Genomic DNA, 19,562 nt, shown 5'->3' with positions numbered 1-19,562 from the left:
TATATTGAATGTTGTTTGTATGTCTTTCATGTTCCTGGGTTTTTGTTAACACCAAGAGACAAGATGAAACCTCTCCTCATGTTTGTGTAATCTTGGTTACTTAATTAATACAAGGGGCACAAACATTCTTGGGACTTATGGTGCTATGGCTTCGCTAAATCTTGCCCAAAACGCAAAGATGCAAACATGTTTTGACCGGCTACCGGAGAGGCGTGAAACTGGAAGCGTGATCGGCTTGATCGCATGGCAAAGCAATATCCAGCCAAAATTTTTATTAATAAGCCTAAAATCTTTTCTTTACATTTTTCATTCAATGAGCCAGACTTTCATGTGTTTTTAATGCGATCTTGAGGAATAATTCTATAGACTTCTTGAAAAACTTTGTTGGCTTTCATTTTCAATCCAGTGCCTGTACATGACTGATTTCAGAGGAACGTTTTTTGTTTGGAGCCTATTCCAGGGAATTTGCGACACTTGGCAGTAGAGATTGAGTATTGCCGGTTGAGGAGACTCTTAAAAAAAGGTTACAGGTCTGTGAGAGCCAGAAATCTTGCTTGTTTTCTAAGTGTGGCTGTAACTTCTTCTTTAAAAGGCTCGACTGTCCACTCGTTACCTGTATTAATGGCATCTGTTATCAGTATAAAAGACACCTGTCCGCAACCTCAAACAGTCACACTCCAAACTCCACTATGGCCAAGACCAAAGAGCTGTCAAACTGTAGACCTGCACCTGAGAAGACTGAATCTGCAATAGGTAAGCAGCTTGGTGTGAAGAAATCAACAGTAGGAGCAATTATTAGAAAATAAAAGACATACAAGACCACTGATAATCTCCCTCGATCTGGGGCTCTACGCAAGATCTCACCCCGTGGGGTCAAAAAAGATTACAAGATCTGTGAGCAAAAATCCCAGAACTACACAGGGGGACCTAGTGAATGACCTGCAGAGAGCTGGGACCAAAGTAACAAAGGCTACCATCAGTAACACACTGCGCCGCCAAGGACTCAAATCATGCAGTGCCAGACGTGTCCCCCTGCTTAAGCCAGTACATGTCCAGGCCTGTATGAAGTTCGCTAGAAAGCATTTGGATAATCTAAACGAGGATTGGGAGAATGTCATATGACCAGATGAAACCAAAACAGAACCTCGTGTTTGGAGAATAAAGAATGCTGAGTTGCATCCAAAGAACACCACACCTACTGTGAAGCATGGGGGTGGAAACATCATGCTTGGGGGACGTTTTTCTGCAGGACGATTGATCCGACATAATTATCCCATCATGACAATGATGCCAAACATACCACCCGCGAAACGAAAAAGTGGCTTCATAAGAAGCATTTCGAGGTCCTGGAGTGGCCTAGCCAGTCTCCAGATCTCAACCCCATAGAAAATCTTTGAAGGGAGTTGAAAGTCCGTGTTGCTCAGCGACAGCCCCAAAACATCACTGCTCTAGAGAAGATCTACATGGAGGAATGGGCCAAAATACCAGCAACAGTGTGTGAAAACCTCGTGAAGACTTATAGAAAACATCTGACCGCTGTCATTGCCAACAAAGGGTTTATAACAAAGTATTGAGATAAAATTTTGTTATTGACCAAATACTTATTTTCCACTATAATTAGCAATTAATAAAAAAAATTAAATATTTAAAAATAAAAAGCAAACGCTAACACACTGGAAACTTAATTAGCCTAACCGATGTTACTCTGGGAGTAAACCAGAGACTGAAATCTCACTCGAACAATACAAAGAAAGGCCCCTTTTCAACAGTTTTTAAATACGTTATAGATCAAAAGATAAATATGAGACGGTAGATCCAAATTTCAGCTTTCATTTCCTGACATTTAAATTAGGACATGTTAAACAACTTAGAATATGGCACCTTTGGTTTTCCAAGTAATCAAAATTTTAAACATGTGACTGACAGGTGTTTTTTGAAGCACAGGTGTGTCCTGGCAGACTGACTGGTTAAGTAGTTAACAACTATGTTTATTAAAAAGGATAAAGCAACATGAAGACCAGAAAGCTGCCTATGAGGAAAAAGGAAGCGCAAACAACCACCACAAGACCGAGCTCAACTGGACTACCAAAATGATGAAAAGGCCAAAGTGTGGACAAAGAACTGTGAGTTCTGACGATAATGCAATGTCACATTTCTGTAAAATTCTCAAAAGAAGGCAAAAGCAAGTGTCATTCTTTTTAATAATACTTTTTTTGTTGTGAATCATAAGTAGACTGTAGGTTTGATTAGACTTTTGGGCACCTGTTTTAAAGTATTAAAAGTATTAATCATTTTAAGTCATATCCAGGAAAAAGCTATCATTATCTTCCGTTTTACCTTCCAGTCCAGTAGGGGGCTGGTCAATTTTAGATCATTTAACATTTCAAAGTGTACATAGACTATTTAAAATGTGTGCATCAATTACTAAATGAAACTTCATTGCATCAACCAACAGAGAATCTATTCATTTACATAAATAATTGAATTTACAAACGGCACAGCTGTAGTGCTTATGATATAAAGCATGCGATCTCAGCAGTCAAGTTCGATGAAGGTAGCATCATGGCTTGGGTTAGTCTGGCTGCATGCGGAACAGTCTTACTAACCCATCCATCGGTCCATCCATCACCTATACGGCTTATCCTGTACAAGGTTGCGGGGACCTGGAATAGGAAACTAAGGGAGGGAGCACCCTGGACGGCAGAGCGCAAGCACAAATAGTCCCAAAATGTTTTACATTTAAAGTATTTAGTTGATGCGCTCATCCACAGAGTTACATAAGTGCTTTGAAATTCTTTATTAATAGACCCACTTACATATTAAGTATCAGTCAATGTCGGGAGTCTCTGTTTTATCGTGTCAATCCAAGTACTTGATGAAAAAAGGAAGGTCTTTAGACCTTGTTTTAAGACTGTCAGTGACTTCACTCATGTTCACTCATGTAGAGGACCATCTGGGTGCCAGAACAGAAGAGAGTCTTAATGCATGCCATTCCTGTTACTTTGAGAGGTAGGACCAGGTAAAGCAGTGTTAGAGGATTAGCGGAAGCGAAGTTGGGTGCTGGCCCATATTTGGCTTTGTAGAATAGCAGTGTTTTAAAAGTGAAGCGGACAGGAAATTGACAGAGGGACTGAAGTAATGGGGTGGTTTCGAAGAATTTAAGAGGATTGAAAACAAGTAATTCAGCTGCATTTTGTATGAGCTTAAATGGTTAAATGGCGACTAGAGTGTCAATTTGGTTAAATTAGATTTTTTTTTTTTTTGCCATTGTGATTTTCTATTTCAGTTTGATAGCGCTGATGTTTACTGTTTGATTTGTCATAACAGCTATATTTCTTACTGGTTTCAAAATGTACATTAAAAACAATACTTTTATTATTTAACAATTATTTATTATTTCATATTCACATGCTGGGTAACGATTTTTTATGTCTTTATTTCATGTATGGCATAAAGCAATAAAGTTTTTTCCCTATTGCATCACATTCCAGTCCAGTAGGAGGTAATAATGCGCCAACCACTCAAACTTATAAGTAGACCATGTAATACTTGGTGAAACCTAGGATTGCAAGTAACTCGGTCTATGAGTGTTTTGCAAGATGATCAAAATTTTTAAATAAATTTTAACTTGATAAACGAGCAAGGTCTTCACATACGAGTAGTACGCATGCACTTTGTCTGCCAAGCGTCACATGATCACATTTGAGGCAATGGTTCTTCTCTCTTATGTGCTATTTCTGCGAGATCCTCAAAAGAAGGCAAAAGCAAGTGTCATTCTTTTTAATAATTAATTTTTTCATGCAAACACAACGCACACATAGCAAAAAGCAAGATTCGGACTTCAAACCCAGGCAAGGTGACCCACTAACCCACTCATTATTTATGATGGAATTCATGAAAGTAGCAGCAGACTGAATTCAGAAGTCTGCAGAAACATTCAGTTGGCCAGGTAACAGGGCAATGCATTTGATCTGATAAGGAGGAACTTCATCATGCAGCAAGACAATGACCCAAAACACATTGCAACACAATGCAACAGTTGAATAATGTCAGTGTAGATTGATGCAGCAATTGCAGGCAAGGCACAGGCACCCTAATAGGTGATTATAAAAGTGTTATTTACTTTCTGACTGTCTGTTCTAAAACTTTTGCTCACCATGTTCTAAGAGCATGTTAAGAGCATGTTCTAATTTATCTAGTTTGTCTAGTTATCAAATTCTGATCTATTGTCTCACGTTCATTTTTTGAGATCATTTTTTTTCTTTAGTGTAAAGAAAAAAAAAACAATGTTGATGTTTGTTGATGTTGATGATGAATCGTTTTAGAGGAGAAGAAGCCTATGCATGTGCCTGTGGGGAAGAGGTCGGGGGGGGGATATGCTCACTAACACGGGAGGAGGGAACGTGGTGTTTGCATGGTGCTTTCTTACTAACTGCTTTTTCCTTGTTTGCGTCATTGTGGTTTGAATGATTAATGTGTGTATATTTTGAGAAACAAACCAACTTAATTTCTATAGAAATATGGCAAGCAAATACGAACTAAATAAATACTTACAGGTGGGAGTGAGCTTAGAGGATAGACTTACTTTAACCATTCGGTGTAAACTCTATACTCAGACCAGCTTTAAGTACTGATGCTGATGCTCATTAACCTGTCCCTGTCGGATTTAATGAACTCCATTGCTATCACGATCTTGATAACTGCATGAATTGAGAGGTTATATCTAATAACATTTTTGATAATGTAATTTATCCATGTAATTTTGTTAGCATTAGCTTAACCAATGTGCTTTTTTAAATGCTGATGTATTGCTGTCAGAATTTAACACAACACAAAACATCTACAAAAAGAAAAAAAAAAAACTTGGCATGCCTTTAAGTGTGCATTAAAAAAAAAAAGAGATTTTTACATTATCCTAAAATAGAAATCGAAGCAGTGTTTCAAACACAGAGTATATTTGGGCTGGCGGGCAACACAGCACTGGTGAAATTAATAGAAATTGTTAAATAAATCTAAATATTGTGTACAAGATGATGTGTAGGAGAGCATTTGTGCTGACAGGTACTGTACTGCCAGCTCACTCGGCTGGATACCACTGCAAATATATTTCAGACCTGTGGGAAACACTGTGAAGGTGCATTTTATATATAGTTATTTAAAATTATTTATGAATAAATAGCTTCCTAATACAAGTTTAAACTGAACTAATAAACTTCGTTCTAAAATTTGAGTCTAAGCTGATAGTGTCAATTCAACAGCTCCAGATTGTGGTACAGAAAGCACAGTTGCTCAGCGTGTTCTCCAGTGAGACTTCTGTTCCTCTCATAAGTGGCAGGGTTTTCACTGAAGACGAACTCAGTCAGAACAAAATGTACCAATACTGATAAAAATGTACAAATTCAGTTAATTGTAAAAATGCTAAATATCGGTGCTGATAATAGTTCAACCTCTACTTTCTATGCATCCTTAAATTACGGTCACTCACATAAAAACCTTTATGCATGTGATGCCACTCATGTTGTGGATTTATGGGTTTAAACACACCTTCACAAATTATTGAGATTAGTTTAAAATTCTGCTAAATATAGACAAACACAAAACTTACTTTCGTATTAAAAATTTTCCCCACTCTGCTCAATACTGATCACCCAACAGATGTCATGTAAACTATTCATTCATTATTCAGGATTTATGGATTTTTCCCCAATATAAATTATTCACAATAATATGGGAAAATGTTTTAACAATCACTTTGAGTGTAAACATCTTCCTTTTGTAGCGTCCGTCACTAACAGTTGATTCATCTCGGGATTGGCTGCTTGTTAGCGCGTGGACATGTGTCACTAGGACTTGAGGAAAACAAACACAAGGCCACCTTTTCAGCGCAGTGGTGAGACACGTACTGACAGCACAGTGCATAGCATCTGCTCATTCTTCATTTATTCAAGCAAACAATTTATTTTTTTCTCGGTTATATTTTTATATAAGAGATATGAATATGAAAAGAGAGAGACATAAGGGGTGCAACTGTCAAGATTGAGTCCTTTGAGTAGCATTGAATTCTGAATGTACGAATGTCAACGTTAGTAGTAATGTTTTACCAAAAAGCCAGGAGTGCACGGAGAGTTCTTTTTATTGAAAAGTGATTTCACATTAATCCCTTTATGATAAAATAAGGTATGTAAAACGTTTATTTCTTTAAAAGGTGCTTAATGGCCAGCTTGTTGGGGTCAGAGCACAGGGTCAGCCATGAAACAGTGCCCCTGAACCAAGGAGGGTTAAGGGCCATACTGAAGGGCAATAAATTAGCGGGGTGGATCATTAAACCATAGCCATAACTGTTTTACCCCCACTGCCCCAAGGCAAGATAACTGACTCACGACTAGAGATGGAGGAAGAAAAACTTTTTTTTTTTTTTTGGTCATGTATTGTGACTGTTTTTGTACAAGTCTCATATCGTCAGACTAACTCTAAAACTACATCATTTTTAGGAAATCATGGGTGTCCGTGAGATTACGAAAACCAGAAGAAGCGTATAGTCGAGCAAGCAGTTCGAAAAGATGCGGCTGGCTGGCTTCACGCGTCTCAAAGTCCTTCGCCCAAGGGATGGTGGGCGTAGCCCGGATGGAGAGTGCCATAATGACGGAATTGGCTACGACTAAATTAAGGAAGAAAATTTTAAATTTGTAAAATTGAGTGTTGGGGGGTCCAGGCCCACGAAACGCTACGCACCATACAATAGTCGCTGAATGCAGTGCCAGTCCCTAGTCCAGTCTGTTGTGACAGGAAGGAAAACCATCCTAAAACCTGTGCCATATCTTGCGGATCAAATGATTATATGTGGTGGCCCCTAGAACGAAAGGGTACCCCGGAAAAGGATACAAGGAATGGGCTGCATTTAATTACACATGTTCAATTCAGTTGAAAAGTGGCAATTTACTTAATGCATCAAGTTTTTAAAATCGTAATCAATCAGGGGAAAAATAAATATCAAATCGTGATGTATGTAAAACCGCATACAAAACGAATTATCGTGATGTACCAATATTGTATTCTGCACACTTCATTTGAGCATAAAATTACAGGAACTTACTTAAATTCACGTTCATCACATTTACCATTGTGATGTGCATTAAAGCTGGCCCTTGCATTGACTTTAATTTCATTCACATGCTGTGCTGCATTTCTTGTTTTACCTGCTTGTCCTCATTTTTCCAACTAACCCATGTCCCTGCGTCATATTCATTATATGAAAGCAACTTCTGTTCTGTGACATCGCCACAAGTCTTTTCATTTCACGTCATACGGAAAGAGAAAAGATTGGCTATCCAGTCAGGACTCCAACCCTGGTCAATTCAGTAGGACCAAAACATCCCTAAACAGTTTTTATTCTTCAGAGTTATTTTGACATAAATTAGGATACTAAAGCTACTGAAGGAGCCAAAACATGTTAGTCATAGTTAATATCAATAAAAGCAATATAACGCTCACAAACTACTGAAGCCAGCTAGTTGTGATGAGATACATGCAGTTTCGTCTGTTTAGACACTGATTACTTACAATGTTTTTAAATGATGCAATAAGATAATTAAATAGAACTGGTTAAACGGCATTATTTATTGTGGGGATTTGTTTAATTATTTTTTTTAAGGAAAAATCTGCTTCTCTTGAAACTTGATCAGTGCAGTTGAACAGAAAAACAAAATGTTGACAATTTGCAAAGTCTCTTTGTTCCTGATCATTATATACAAAGCAAGCTTTACAAGACAGTTACACCTTTGAGTCTTCAAAGTGCTGTGACGCAAATCGTACTGTGGTAAGCCACAAATGTGCTGCAAGAGAGTGATAGCATGGAGACTGCTGACAATCGCCACTCATTGTAACCACAAAGTAAACTTTCATTAGAAGTCAGTCAAAAGTTTAAACACCCTGCATCGGAGATGTTCAAAACAAACAACTGTGAAATATCTTTGCTTACAAAGTGCTGCCTTTTAGCAATTAACCGTTAGTCCTTCGTTTACAAGGCTTGAAAAACAAGGGAGTGAACAAGCACTTCTCTGTCCTTAAAACGTTTTGTTTTTCTCAGACTTTCCCCCCTTGTCTTGATTTCACTAATCAGACCAGACATGGCAATGAAGTCAAAAATCAGTTCTGTATTTGTACAGTTTTTTCCCCCCTCAGTTCAAGCTGCTTTTCTAATGAGAGAATACATCGAGTTCAATCCAAAAATGTTTATCATCAAGTGTTCAGTGAACCGAGTGAATCTTTAATTGGAACAATACCGATCTAATCTAATCAGATACGGGTAAAATCATTATCATTTTTCATTCTGCACCTGTAAGCACACGACATGTTTTTTTTTTTTTTTTTATGGTTAATTACAGGAATACGAGTCATTTACCTACAGACTAAACACATTTCCCCTCTCCGAGGACACCTGCTATTAATAATAAAGCACTCATTTCTAAAGTCTCGTTAGGAAAGCAGGCAGTTAATAAGTTTCTGTTTATTTGATAAATTTCGATTTTGTTTAATATTGTTTGATCTGGAAACCATGGGGATTAAACAGTACTAAAACAAACTACGGGACTTTTGAAAACTTTCGCCTGGCAGCTTCCTCCGAACAATCACTGATTATCAAAGCAGCTCATATGAATAAAGCATCGACTTGTTGAGTGATACCGAACAGGCCGGGTTCGGCTTAGACACACCGGCATGCGAAAGCTTGATAAAACAACGTATTGAAGATAAGGCAACATGATTACATCCAGCTCAACAGATCACGCATGAATGCACCTGTAATACCGAGACATTACTACATAATCACTGAGGGGGAAAAAAAAAAATCTTGTATACTTTTAAATGATATGTATGTTTTATTTTTTATTTTTTTTTATCATCAATTATGTGTACTTTCAATGTGTGAGGTATATAACTTGTAAAGGCCACATGCTCTTGAAATGGAAAGCTGTGTATTAAGCAATTTTTTAAAAATCATTATTTAAATAATTATTTAAATTTAAATTGCATATACAAATATGTAAATAAAATGGCACTGATATTTTGCATGTTTTTTTTTTCAAACAAATTACAAGTGTACTTTCTAATGTATATCAAATGTAAGCGCTGCATACACCTGAAGAAGAAAGCTGTGTTCCATTTTTATAAGTAAGGTCTTTTCAAGTGTGATATTGTTTAATATAAGGATTTGCCTCTTATGAAATTTGAGATTTTGTGCATGTGCACAAGTGTGAGTGTGTCAAATTAAGCACACAGGCCTGTTCTCTACTAAATCTAAGGTGGCTTAGATTTGTTTTGTTTTCTTAAACACTATCATCATCATGCGCTGTCAAGATACAGACTAGAAAAATCTATAATAAAAAAAATAAATAAAAAATAATTTTGTTTCGCAGAATTTTTCTATTATTTTTCCAGGCAGCAAACAAACACAGGCCTAATGTCAAATTATTAAACAAGCCAGGTGATGATGAGAGAGAATGTGAACCTTTACGACCGGCTTGCAGCTTTAAAAATGGTGCTGATGCCACATTAAATTGGGTTTTATAGCAAACCAGGGATTTTCAAGATCAGGATATGAATCTCCAACTTGGAGACTAAGTATAGTACATGCATTAGGGGTAGAGTTACATAGAGAGACACAATTTAGGCAGTTTTCTCTCTGGGATTAATAAAGTTCTTTGAATCTTGAAAAAAATCTCAATTAAATTTAATTATCCAAAAAAAATAAAAAAAAAACACAGGAGTGTTAGGTGACTGAATCTTAGGAGCAGTGATCGTAGGCTACTTCAAGGCATGATTGGATGTCTTAACACTGAAGTTGATTTTTTGTGTCGAGGCTGTAAATCACACAGCACGGTGTACACAGGAGATGAATGCTTGTCTTGTTTAGATTTCAGTCACTTGTCTCACTGCAGCTCCGCTATAAACTGTAAAGTTAAAAGATGACTAGTGACGGCTACATGACAGACATGTGCCGCGGGCTATTTCCATCGGAAACTTTTTTTTTTTGTTAAAAAAAAAAAAAAAAACGCCGCTCGCGCTTGCTAAGTACTATAAGTTTGTGCAGGAAAAGTTTGCAGAGAGCAAGAGCAACATAGTAAGGACTACGGGCGAGTTTGCCAGGGTAGGAGGAGAAAACAAGTAACCGAAGTGTACCTACTTGAGCCGAGAAAACAGTCCGCGAGCCTTCTGAAGCAGCTGGTCGAAGGCGGCCCATCTTCCATGTCGGACTGGGGAGCGCGCGACGGAACGGGAGAGGATGAGAAGGAGGAGAACAAACACACCGTGGTAAAAAGTCCTCCTGAACCCAGAGGCTCATCAAGCCACACACGGAGAAGGAGAACCGGAGGATCCGGGGAGCGCAGTCCGAGCCGGCTCGTACGTGTGCACGCGGAGGGAATGCCGGAAACACACGAGCGAATGCGCGAGAGATACCTCGTGTCTCCGCGTCCTCCTGTTGGAACCTCGCGGTCCGCACTCCTATACTCCGCCTCGCTTCCTGGGAGTCCACGGAGGAAAGAAACAAAACTTGCGCAAGGACGCAAAAGTTGTCCGCGTATGTATGTACGTATGTATGTGTGTGTGTGTGTGTGTGTCTGTACAAGTCTGTGGCGTTTTCCCTATGGAGTCAAAGGGCTACTGGGGGCGTGATGGGAGTAATTTCTTTTAAATAAGACCTCTGGATGATAAACGCGAGAACACGTTGCATGCTTTGCGCAAAAACAAACCGAAGCAGAAGAAAGCCTGCTCATGTCTCCTGACTGCGCGCTGTTCAGGCTTCAGTGCTGTGCCGCCGGTTTGCATCGCGCTCTCTCCCTCTCGCTCTCTGCTGAACGGAAATCGCCCACGGCACGATTAAACCGATATGCAGGCATTATAATAATGGAGGCATTCTGCTGAGCGACACCGCGCCGGTGAATGAATGAACACAAGGTGGCCGTAAAAGCGCATTCCAGCTCGCCACACCCATCCGCGCGCGCGATTACACCGAGCCAGAAGTGGAGAAGTCAAACTGTTTGCTCGAGCTGCGGCAGGCGGGCTGATGCGCTCCTTACGTCAGCACGCGTCAGTCCCTGTGTGTGTGTGTGTGTGTGTGTAATGTGAGTGAGAAAGAGAGAGAGAGAGAGCGTGTCTGCTTGCGACATTTTAAAATGGTTTTCATGTTTTTTCTAAGCGTTTTGCAAACACTAAATTCATTTCTCCAGTGCTATATTCAAAGTGAGACCAATGCATATCACACAGAATGTTAAGCACGAACATATGGTTTATTGCAAATCAAAGCGAACATTGTTTTTTATTATTATTATTTTATGCTTCTGTCTAGCAGTCTTTCAAATATGATTCTTTACTAAACTTTATACTCACCCAACACTGATTATTAAATGCAAGTATTTATTGAAAAAGGTAATAATATATGTTTAAAAAAATATTTATCAAATTCGATCAGTTGCCTAAATGAGTAACGAAGGAAGTGAAGCAGTTGACAGCGATGTCTGACAATAACAGATGTCACCATGTTATTGTTAATGTTATGTACAATATCAGTATTCATCTTTTACACCTTATACACCATATTTCCACATTTATTTACATCTGGTTAAAATTAACCTAAATGTCAAAGCACACTTAGGCAGCACGGTGGCGTAGTGGTTAGAACTGTCGCCTTGCACCTTCAGGGTCCAGGTCTGAATCCTGCCTTGGGATCTGTGTGCATGGAGTTTGCATGTTCTCCCTGTGCTTGGTGGGTTTCCTCCGGGTGCTCTGGTTTCCTCCCACAGTTTAAAGATATGCAGGTTAAGCTAATCAGCAATCCCAAATTGCGCGTAGTGTGTGAATGTTGGTTAGTGTGTGAACCAGAGGTTCTACCACGCTTGTAAAAATGGGAATGAATACAATTGGCCTCCACAGTCTCTATTCGGACTACAGAGGTTCCTAGATGGATGGATGGATCAGTCTTTTTAAGTACCACACTCACTCACTCATTGTCTATACTGATTTACACTGGGGGCCTGAAGCCTATCCCAGGAGACTTAGGACACCGAGTGGGGTACACCCTGGGCAGGGTGCCAATCCATCGCAGGACACACACACAACTCACACACTACGGGGTAATTTGGGAACCCTAATTAGCCTAATCTGCATGTCTGTTGACTATGGGAGGAAACCAAACTGAACGGAGAAAACCCACCAAGCACGGTAAGAACATGCTAACTCCACAGGCCGCGAGGCAAGATCCAATCACGGACCCTGTGCTGGGTCCTAGTGCTAACCAATACCATGCCGCCTAAGTACTACACTTACTGTACATTACGATGTTAATAAACACAAATGCCGTTATTCCAGCACATAGCCTTACCTTAAAAGCCATAACCTTACTGTATAGCAGGCAATGCTCTAACATGCACTAAAAGTGAACACAAAAGCCTGACCAAATTTCTATTAACACTGAAGTGATGATAAACCAGAACTCACTCACTCTGGCAAGTACATCAGTCTGCTTTTGCTTGCATGAGAAAATGCACTTGGTTATTTAAACACGCAGACGTTTACCATCCAGTCCTTTGTAATTATCACACTGCGTTTGGTTTCTGTTCCACGAGTCGTTTTTTTTTTTAAACTTTGTGGTTTACTCAAAGGATTTCCTGTGTCATTTTTTTATATATTTTTTTACGTTCTGCTGACGTCTTTCGGGCCCGCACACGGCTCACAAAACGTTAAGGCGTTACTTAAATCTGAGCAAGTCAGTCTGGTGCAAAAGGTGTTTTGTCAGCTATTCCGCATAGGAAGTGACCCAGAAACTGTACTACATCTGTAAAAGTTAGCCGCAGTGAACCTTTAAAAGATGGCTAACCACCTGAACCATATCTAAAGATTTTATTAAGGATAACATGTTACAGAAGTGAAACCGAGTTGCAGACAGTGAGGTAACTGGGTACAGAATAGCATGAGAACAAATGTGGTGAGCAGTCTGCATGTGCCTCGGCACACGTCTTAGTTTCATCATAATGCTGAAATTAAAATTAGTTGTGCGGGAAAAGGATTTGTTACACAACCTTTTTTTGCATCCATTACAAAAAAAAAGGACATGTGCACGCCTGGGAGCTATGGCACAAATGACATATCACAATACAGATTTGTATCAGAAATGTCTGGCTAACATTTACAAAAAAAAAGTATTCAATGAAAAATCAAAGAACAGAATAAAAAACATTTATCAACATTAATTGAGTTCTTTTTTCCAAATAAAGTAGTAAAAAAGGAGTTGAAGGAGCAATGCCTGACAATAACAACAATATCATGGTTATTGTTAATGTTGTGTAAAATATCAATATTCGTCTTTGCAGCAATTACACCTTTATCATATTTCCTTAGTGCTTTACACTTTGCTAAAATCAACCTAAATATTATTTGAAAGCATACTCTGGCAGCATGGTGGCGTGGTGGTTAGCACTGTGGCCTCACACCTCCAGGGTTGGTCTCAGGTCTGTGTGCATGGAGTTTGCGTTCTCCCCATGCTTGGTGGGTTTCCTCCGCGTACTCTGGTTTCCTCCCACAGTCGAAAGGCATACAGATTAGGCTAACTGGCATTCCCAAATTGAATGTAATGTGTGTGCGCCCTGCGATGGACTGGCACCCTGTCCACGGTGTACCCTGCTTTGTGCCTAAAGTCTTCTGGGATAAGCTCCAGCCCTCGTGTGACCCTGTACAGGATAAGCGGTATAGAAGATGAATGAATGGGGAAAAAAATGAATGAAGGAAAGTAAACTTTCACATTCCTTTAAAAAAAAAGGGAGTAAATGTTTTACACATGAGGAAAAAGAAATCTGATAAGGAAGCAGAGTATAAATAAGAAATTCCAGCAAATGCTAAGACAGAATTCTTGCCCTAGACGTATTAGTTACATTTAATTTGTGAACTTTGCTCAGTTCTTTTGCAAAATTGTTGAAAAGTACAAAAAACAATCTTAGAAGAATTTTAGAACATTTTATGCTTTAGTTCTCTCTCTCTCTATCTCTCTCTCTCTTGTATTTTTATACAAAAAGTCTCATAATGCCCACATACTATTAGAATATGTTTCCCATTAGCACGCATAAAAATCACTTGATGGACACAGAATTAAAATTTCCAGAAAACATAATGTACAACGTCCATTACAGTTCCATGTTGCACAGAAAAGTCTACATAACCTATAAGTTCATGAGCACCATATCTGTGAATTTCGCCCTATTATTAAGCCTAAAAAATGTGAGAAAAGGATCAAGCTGCTTAAATTTAATATTAAACCACTCTTTCTAACTCAGCTTCTCATAACCTTCGGGGTATAACACCGTCGACTGCAGTTTTAGGTAATAATCATGTGTGGAGGATGCTTCTCTATAACAAACCAATTGTCCAAAGCCAATGCATAAAGAAAACCTAAAGCAGAAAAAATGTCAGCCAGGTTTTCTTTTGTCAAATGTGACTTTAAAGAGCCATTTTTTTTCTCTTTTACTGTATGTCACATCCCTCTTTCTCCTGTTATTAAGCATCCGGTGCGGAGCCTCATAATGAAGATGTCTCTGTAAGGCTGTGGTAATGATGTCATCTTCCTCTGTTTAGGCTTCACCAAACCATGTGTCTATTATGTCCCCACACTTCTAAACACTTCGTTTTTGACCGTCCAATAAAGTAACAGTAATAAAAAGGTGTTCTTGGAGTGTTGAGGGCTAATCGGCGATACAGAAATAATTTTATAGCAAATTCATGAAAGTGAAGCATCTCATACTGTAAATGACAAACAATCAGCAATATAATAAGTAAATACGTCAAACATGGAACATGCGATAACTTTATCAGAGAAACGAGGAAACAGGAAAGAAGTGCATTAATTGATACTGTACTAACCCTGTAGTGTGATAAAGGTCTGTTATCTGAGCGGAGCCTTGTAGGTTAAAATACAGACAACTGCTGAATCGCTGATTTTTTTAGATCCTGCTTGCCATCCTATAAGAATTCCTTTTTTTTTTTTCTTCAAAGAATTTTAATTAGTACCCCATGCATGTTGCCTAGAGTGAAAGAAAGAGTGTACAGAAGAAACTCAGCTGGGGTAAAATTAGGTCATGATGACAGCACTGAAAAACAAGCAAACCAAGTGCACTGACAAATAACTTCTGCACCAACAAGAACTAGGCACAAAAAATATTATTTATAGTAATATAAGACATACTATTATGGCGCTGGATCAGTTTCATAATTTACGAATAAATGTCACACAATTCACAACTGCATTTCATGAGCCATATATAAGGTTCAAGCAATTTGCAAAAGTATTTTGTGATTAAAGTTATTTACAGATCGCTGAAGCTGCATTTGCAAACCGGTCGCTCTTTGTGAATGTCCCTACATTTGTTTGTGGATTTTCAAGACTTCCCTGACATGGTTAGATTCTCAATTGCATTTTTTTCTTCAAATGGCTATTCCCTGCAGTCTACTAGTTGTCTCCTACAGTTTCAACCTATGACAAGGACATACATTTAAGTGTATGATTGAATGTGACTGCACTCCGTCATGTCTGTGTACAGTACATGCCACATCACTGACTATGCCATATTTAACTGATACATGTATGTGTAATCATGCATGGCTTTAATGGGCTTATCAGATTTTTATATAACTTACCTGTGCAGCAACATGAGGCCATATTAACGTTCTACAATCTGTTCATTTTACAAAAATATCAATGGAGGACTGTACAAAAGTCTTGGGCACATGCAAATAAATGCTATAGAGCAAGGATGGTTTAAAAAAAATGAAAGGAAAAAAAATTATACATTAACCTGATATTTGGTGTGACAACGCTTTGAGTACTCTTTTGTCTCAGGAACAATTTGTGCAGTTTTATAAGGAAATTATAATTATTGTATTGAGTATCCAGAAAAATCTGACTGTTGCACCTGCATCTTTTTGGCATGCAAAATCCAGCAGCTTCCATTTTTAATTTTTGTCTGAAAAGTGGTTGCATATATAATATATATATATATATATATATATATATATATATATATATATATATATATATTATATATGGATATATATAATATATAATGTGGCTTTCTTACCCTGTGGCTTTTATTGGCACACAAATATTTTTATTCAACTTAAATTTTTTTTGGTGGAATACCGAAATTTAGAAATGTTTTTGTACTAAAAAAAGTCATAAATGAAAAAAAAAAAAAAAAACACACAGGAAAGTATATATAAAAGTGCAGGGTGGGTGCAAAGTAACTAGGCATTCCATTTTTCTAATACAAATGAATTCAAACAAAGTGTACATGTACTTTATTTCATAAGAAAATAAAAGCAAATCTTTAAATTGCAATGTAGGTATCGATGGCGGTCCTGAATACGTACCACCTCCTCCTTTGCCCCACTCCTTTGCCCCACAGTAATATCTGTTCTTCTTGGAGGCCATTCATGAGGTCCGCGTCCTCCTAGCCAACATCCTGGAAAATGCTGGTCTAACCACGCACGCACCGTCAGAGCAAAATGGGCAGAGAGTGTTTTCATCATGACTCCAGTGATACTACAAGTTCTATAGCCATCAACTATTGCCTAGTTAATATTCACCCACTCTGTTTAAGTACTGTGTGTATAGCCGTGGTTTGTTCTGTCTGACACACTGTGCAGTTGTAATGCAATACGCTCTGCTTCAATCATCCCCTCGAATTTATGTTCGTGTGATCGACTAAAATTGTAGGAGACAGCAGGCTGCAGGGAATGCCCTTTTGAAAAAAAGTCTCACTGTCAGGGAAGTCACAGCAATCCACACAAATTCAGGGATGTTTACTGATGGTGAGCAGTCTGCAATTGAAGATTCGTCAGTCAGTAAATAAACGTCATCAAAAAACATGTTTGTGAATTGCATGACATATTTATTTATGCATTATGAAACTGATCTGACTCCATATACTAGTGGTGTACCAATACTTAAACTGTGATGCAGGTATTTTTGCTACAGCACAAAATAATCATTGCATAAATTGATATGTGCCTTAGATGTACATTTCCAATTGATAAAATCAAATTTCAACAATATGAAAAAAGAATTGAAACTTAACCATGTTTGTGTGATCTATTCAGAAGCGAATAACACAAGCAGTGCATTAGAATGTATAAAACCTAGCTAATTAAACATTAACTCTCTGGCCAAGCTTTCACTGGTTCATTGCTGTGCTGACATAGTCTAGCTCTATATGTGTTTTTGAATTTTGCACATTCTTCTTCTAAGTAGATATTCTGCAGCTAAGTGCTTTCAAACAGGTAAAGTATGGCGTTTTGTATGTAGCAGTCTTATTTGGTATGCTTGCCACACAAACCCTTTGGTCTGGCACTAGCTGGCCAAATGTTAAAGAGTGTTTTTAAATGGAAAAAAAAATCCTGCCTATCCTGACCCAAGATAAACAAGAAGAGGCTTGATTAAGTTGAAATCTTCTTACACAATACAAGTAGTCTTTGAAGTCATTGTACAGTAGATGCCACCTCAACCCAAACACACTTTCTAACACTGAGATGCTCCTAAAGATCATGACCAGCTGAGTTTGAGACAGGTTTAAAGTAGAATAGGGATGAGTGTTAAATACATATGAATGATTATCATTTGTAAAAATACTTTTTTTTATTGCTATAATGCCTAACTTCCACTAAATTATGTAATGTATTAGTTTCATTTACATTATTTACACAGCTTTGATTTAAATAATGTAAGGCCATGTAATAATTTAATCTTTAAAGTTTTGCATTTGGATCATATGAACTGCTTATAGAATATTTAGGCCAGAAGGACACCATTCACTAATAAACTGATTTCCTGATTTGCTCAGGACATGCAAAGAAAAAAAAAGTAAACAATTGTGTATTGCTGATTTATAATGCACGAAAAAGGATAAAAATAATAATAATAAAACTGCTAAACTTTTGTGGTTTTGTATTGTTTTATTTTCCAACTCATGTCTTCAACAAAAGTGCCGTTTTGTAAAGTCTTTTAAGTTTTTAAGCCTTATAACAGTTAGTTTCTCCAAAGTAATGTGACTGGATGAGAGGCATTCCATGAGTAGTGATATAGAGCGTAACAGCACTGGGATATTTCATTACATTTATCAATCTGCATGAATATAGGGCAGTACTGGAAAGTAGAGAGAGCAGCTGCCTTCTAAAAAACCCACATTCAAAATCAACCATGGAAGCAAGAAAACACATCTGATAAACTTACGTCATCTTAAAAAATACCAAATAAATCAGTAAACAAATGGATACAGTGTAACTTCATGCAGTGAATAACTGTGAAGGTGAAGGACATGGGGTGTATATTATTCTACAACAATGCCCTGGATATTATAACCCTAAGAATTTGCTTTGTATGTTGTGTCCAGGAGGCATGTAACCAAATACAGATGTGTCATTTAGACCATAATCTAAACAGAAACTACAGATGCTTTGTCAGGGTCGAGGTGGTTTACATCAGACTACTAGTTCATATTTTGGGGAACAGAACCAATGATTAGTTATCCTTAGTTGAGGGCAAATATGAACTCAAATAATGTTGATAAGGTTGATAAGGCAAGAATTTACAAAGCATGGCATATATATATATATATATATATATTACCTCTGGGGTTTTCCCTCCTGTCTTCTAGTGTTTCCGGGGTCATAATGATAAAGGTTTGTATTTTATTTATGCCACACTCAAATTGGGTTTAAAGTCCAAAAAGTCTCCATACACAGACATCCTTAAACAATACCTTAGTATTGTTTCATCTAAATCGGCTTTAAACTCTTCCGTGTTGCTGTGTTCACAGATTACGCGAGCTACAGAGATAACTAGCTTCTAACACAAGGCTGAATCATAAATCCCTCTCTAATCCCTGATCAAGGGCACTACTTGGCAGTTGAAATGAGAGATTGTACACTCTACATAGTGCACTAGCTTTACAGTTTACAATATTTGAGACATTCATCCCTGGAACCTAAAGGTAATTTGATGTTCTTAGGCAGAATTAATGGAAATAAGAAGTTCATCTTTTAAGTTTCTCAGGACGGTTCTCCACCATCTCCTCACCTTTTCTTTAAATCACCGCTGTTAATTACCCAAACAGTGGCTAATTGTTGGTTTGCAGCTCCAGAAGTCACACTGAGTTAGTTCCATAAGTCATAGAAGCTCTAAATAAATTAAAATAACAAATCATAATAAAGTAATAAAGGGCATTGGAGGGATATCTTCAGCACTCCAGCTGCACCCTTGTGGCTACAGCCGCATCGTGGCGGTGCTGATTCAGTACAACAGCACTCCCTCTTATGTGATATTGCTTAAGTATGTAAGACATGATCTTTCATAGTGCCAGTACCAACAGATTTTATGTGTTATCCCTTCCATAAACCCAGATATAATGAGTTGCAAAGAACACTACTTGGTCATTTTTCCATCTCCTGTTCTAGGAGTTCTTTACTCACAAGAAGCCGACTGACGGATCAAATAAGAACGGAATAAAACCTCGCAGCGTTTCAAG

At 38.0% G+C, this 19,562-nt stretch overlaps 1 protein-coding gene across 5 annotated transcripts in view; it reads right to left on the bottom strand.

The window, feature by feature from the left end:
• The window catches only part of pde10a (phosphodiesterase 10A), a 118,487-nt gene that overhangs the window by 62,058 nt on the left and 36,867 nt on the right, over window positions 1–19,562 (bottom strand). The window contains exon 1 of one of the 5 annotated variants that reach the window (XM_053501879.1): window positions 10,181–10,633. The exons of 3 other annotated variants lie outside the window; for them this stretch is intronic. In XM_053501879.1, the coding sequence (XP_053357854.1) occupies window positions 10,181–10,244 (64 nt within the window). In that variant the 5' untranslated portion in view covers window positions 10,245–10,633. Of the gene's footprint in view, window positions 1–10,180; window positions 10,634–19,562 lie in introns of those variants that run through there. One more of the 5 variants, XM_053501878.1, reaches the window with a different exon arrangement.

Source organism: Clarias gariepinus, chromosome 8 (genome assembly GCF_024256425.1).
Source record: "Clarias gariepinus isolate MV-2021 ecotype Netherlands chromosome 8, CGAR_prim_01v2, whole genome shotgun sequence".
NCBI lineage: Eukaryota > Metazoa > Chordata > Actinopteri > Siluriformes > Clariidae > Clarias > Clarias gariepinus.
This window is presented reverse-complemented; position numbering and strand designations above follow the sequence as displayed.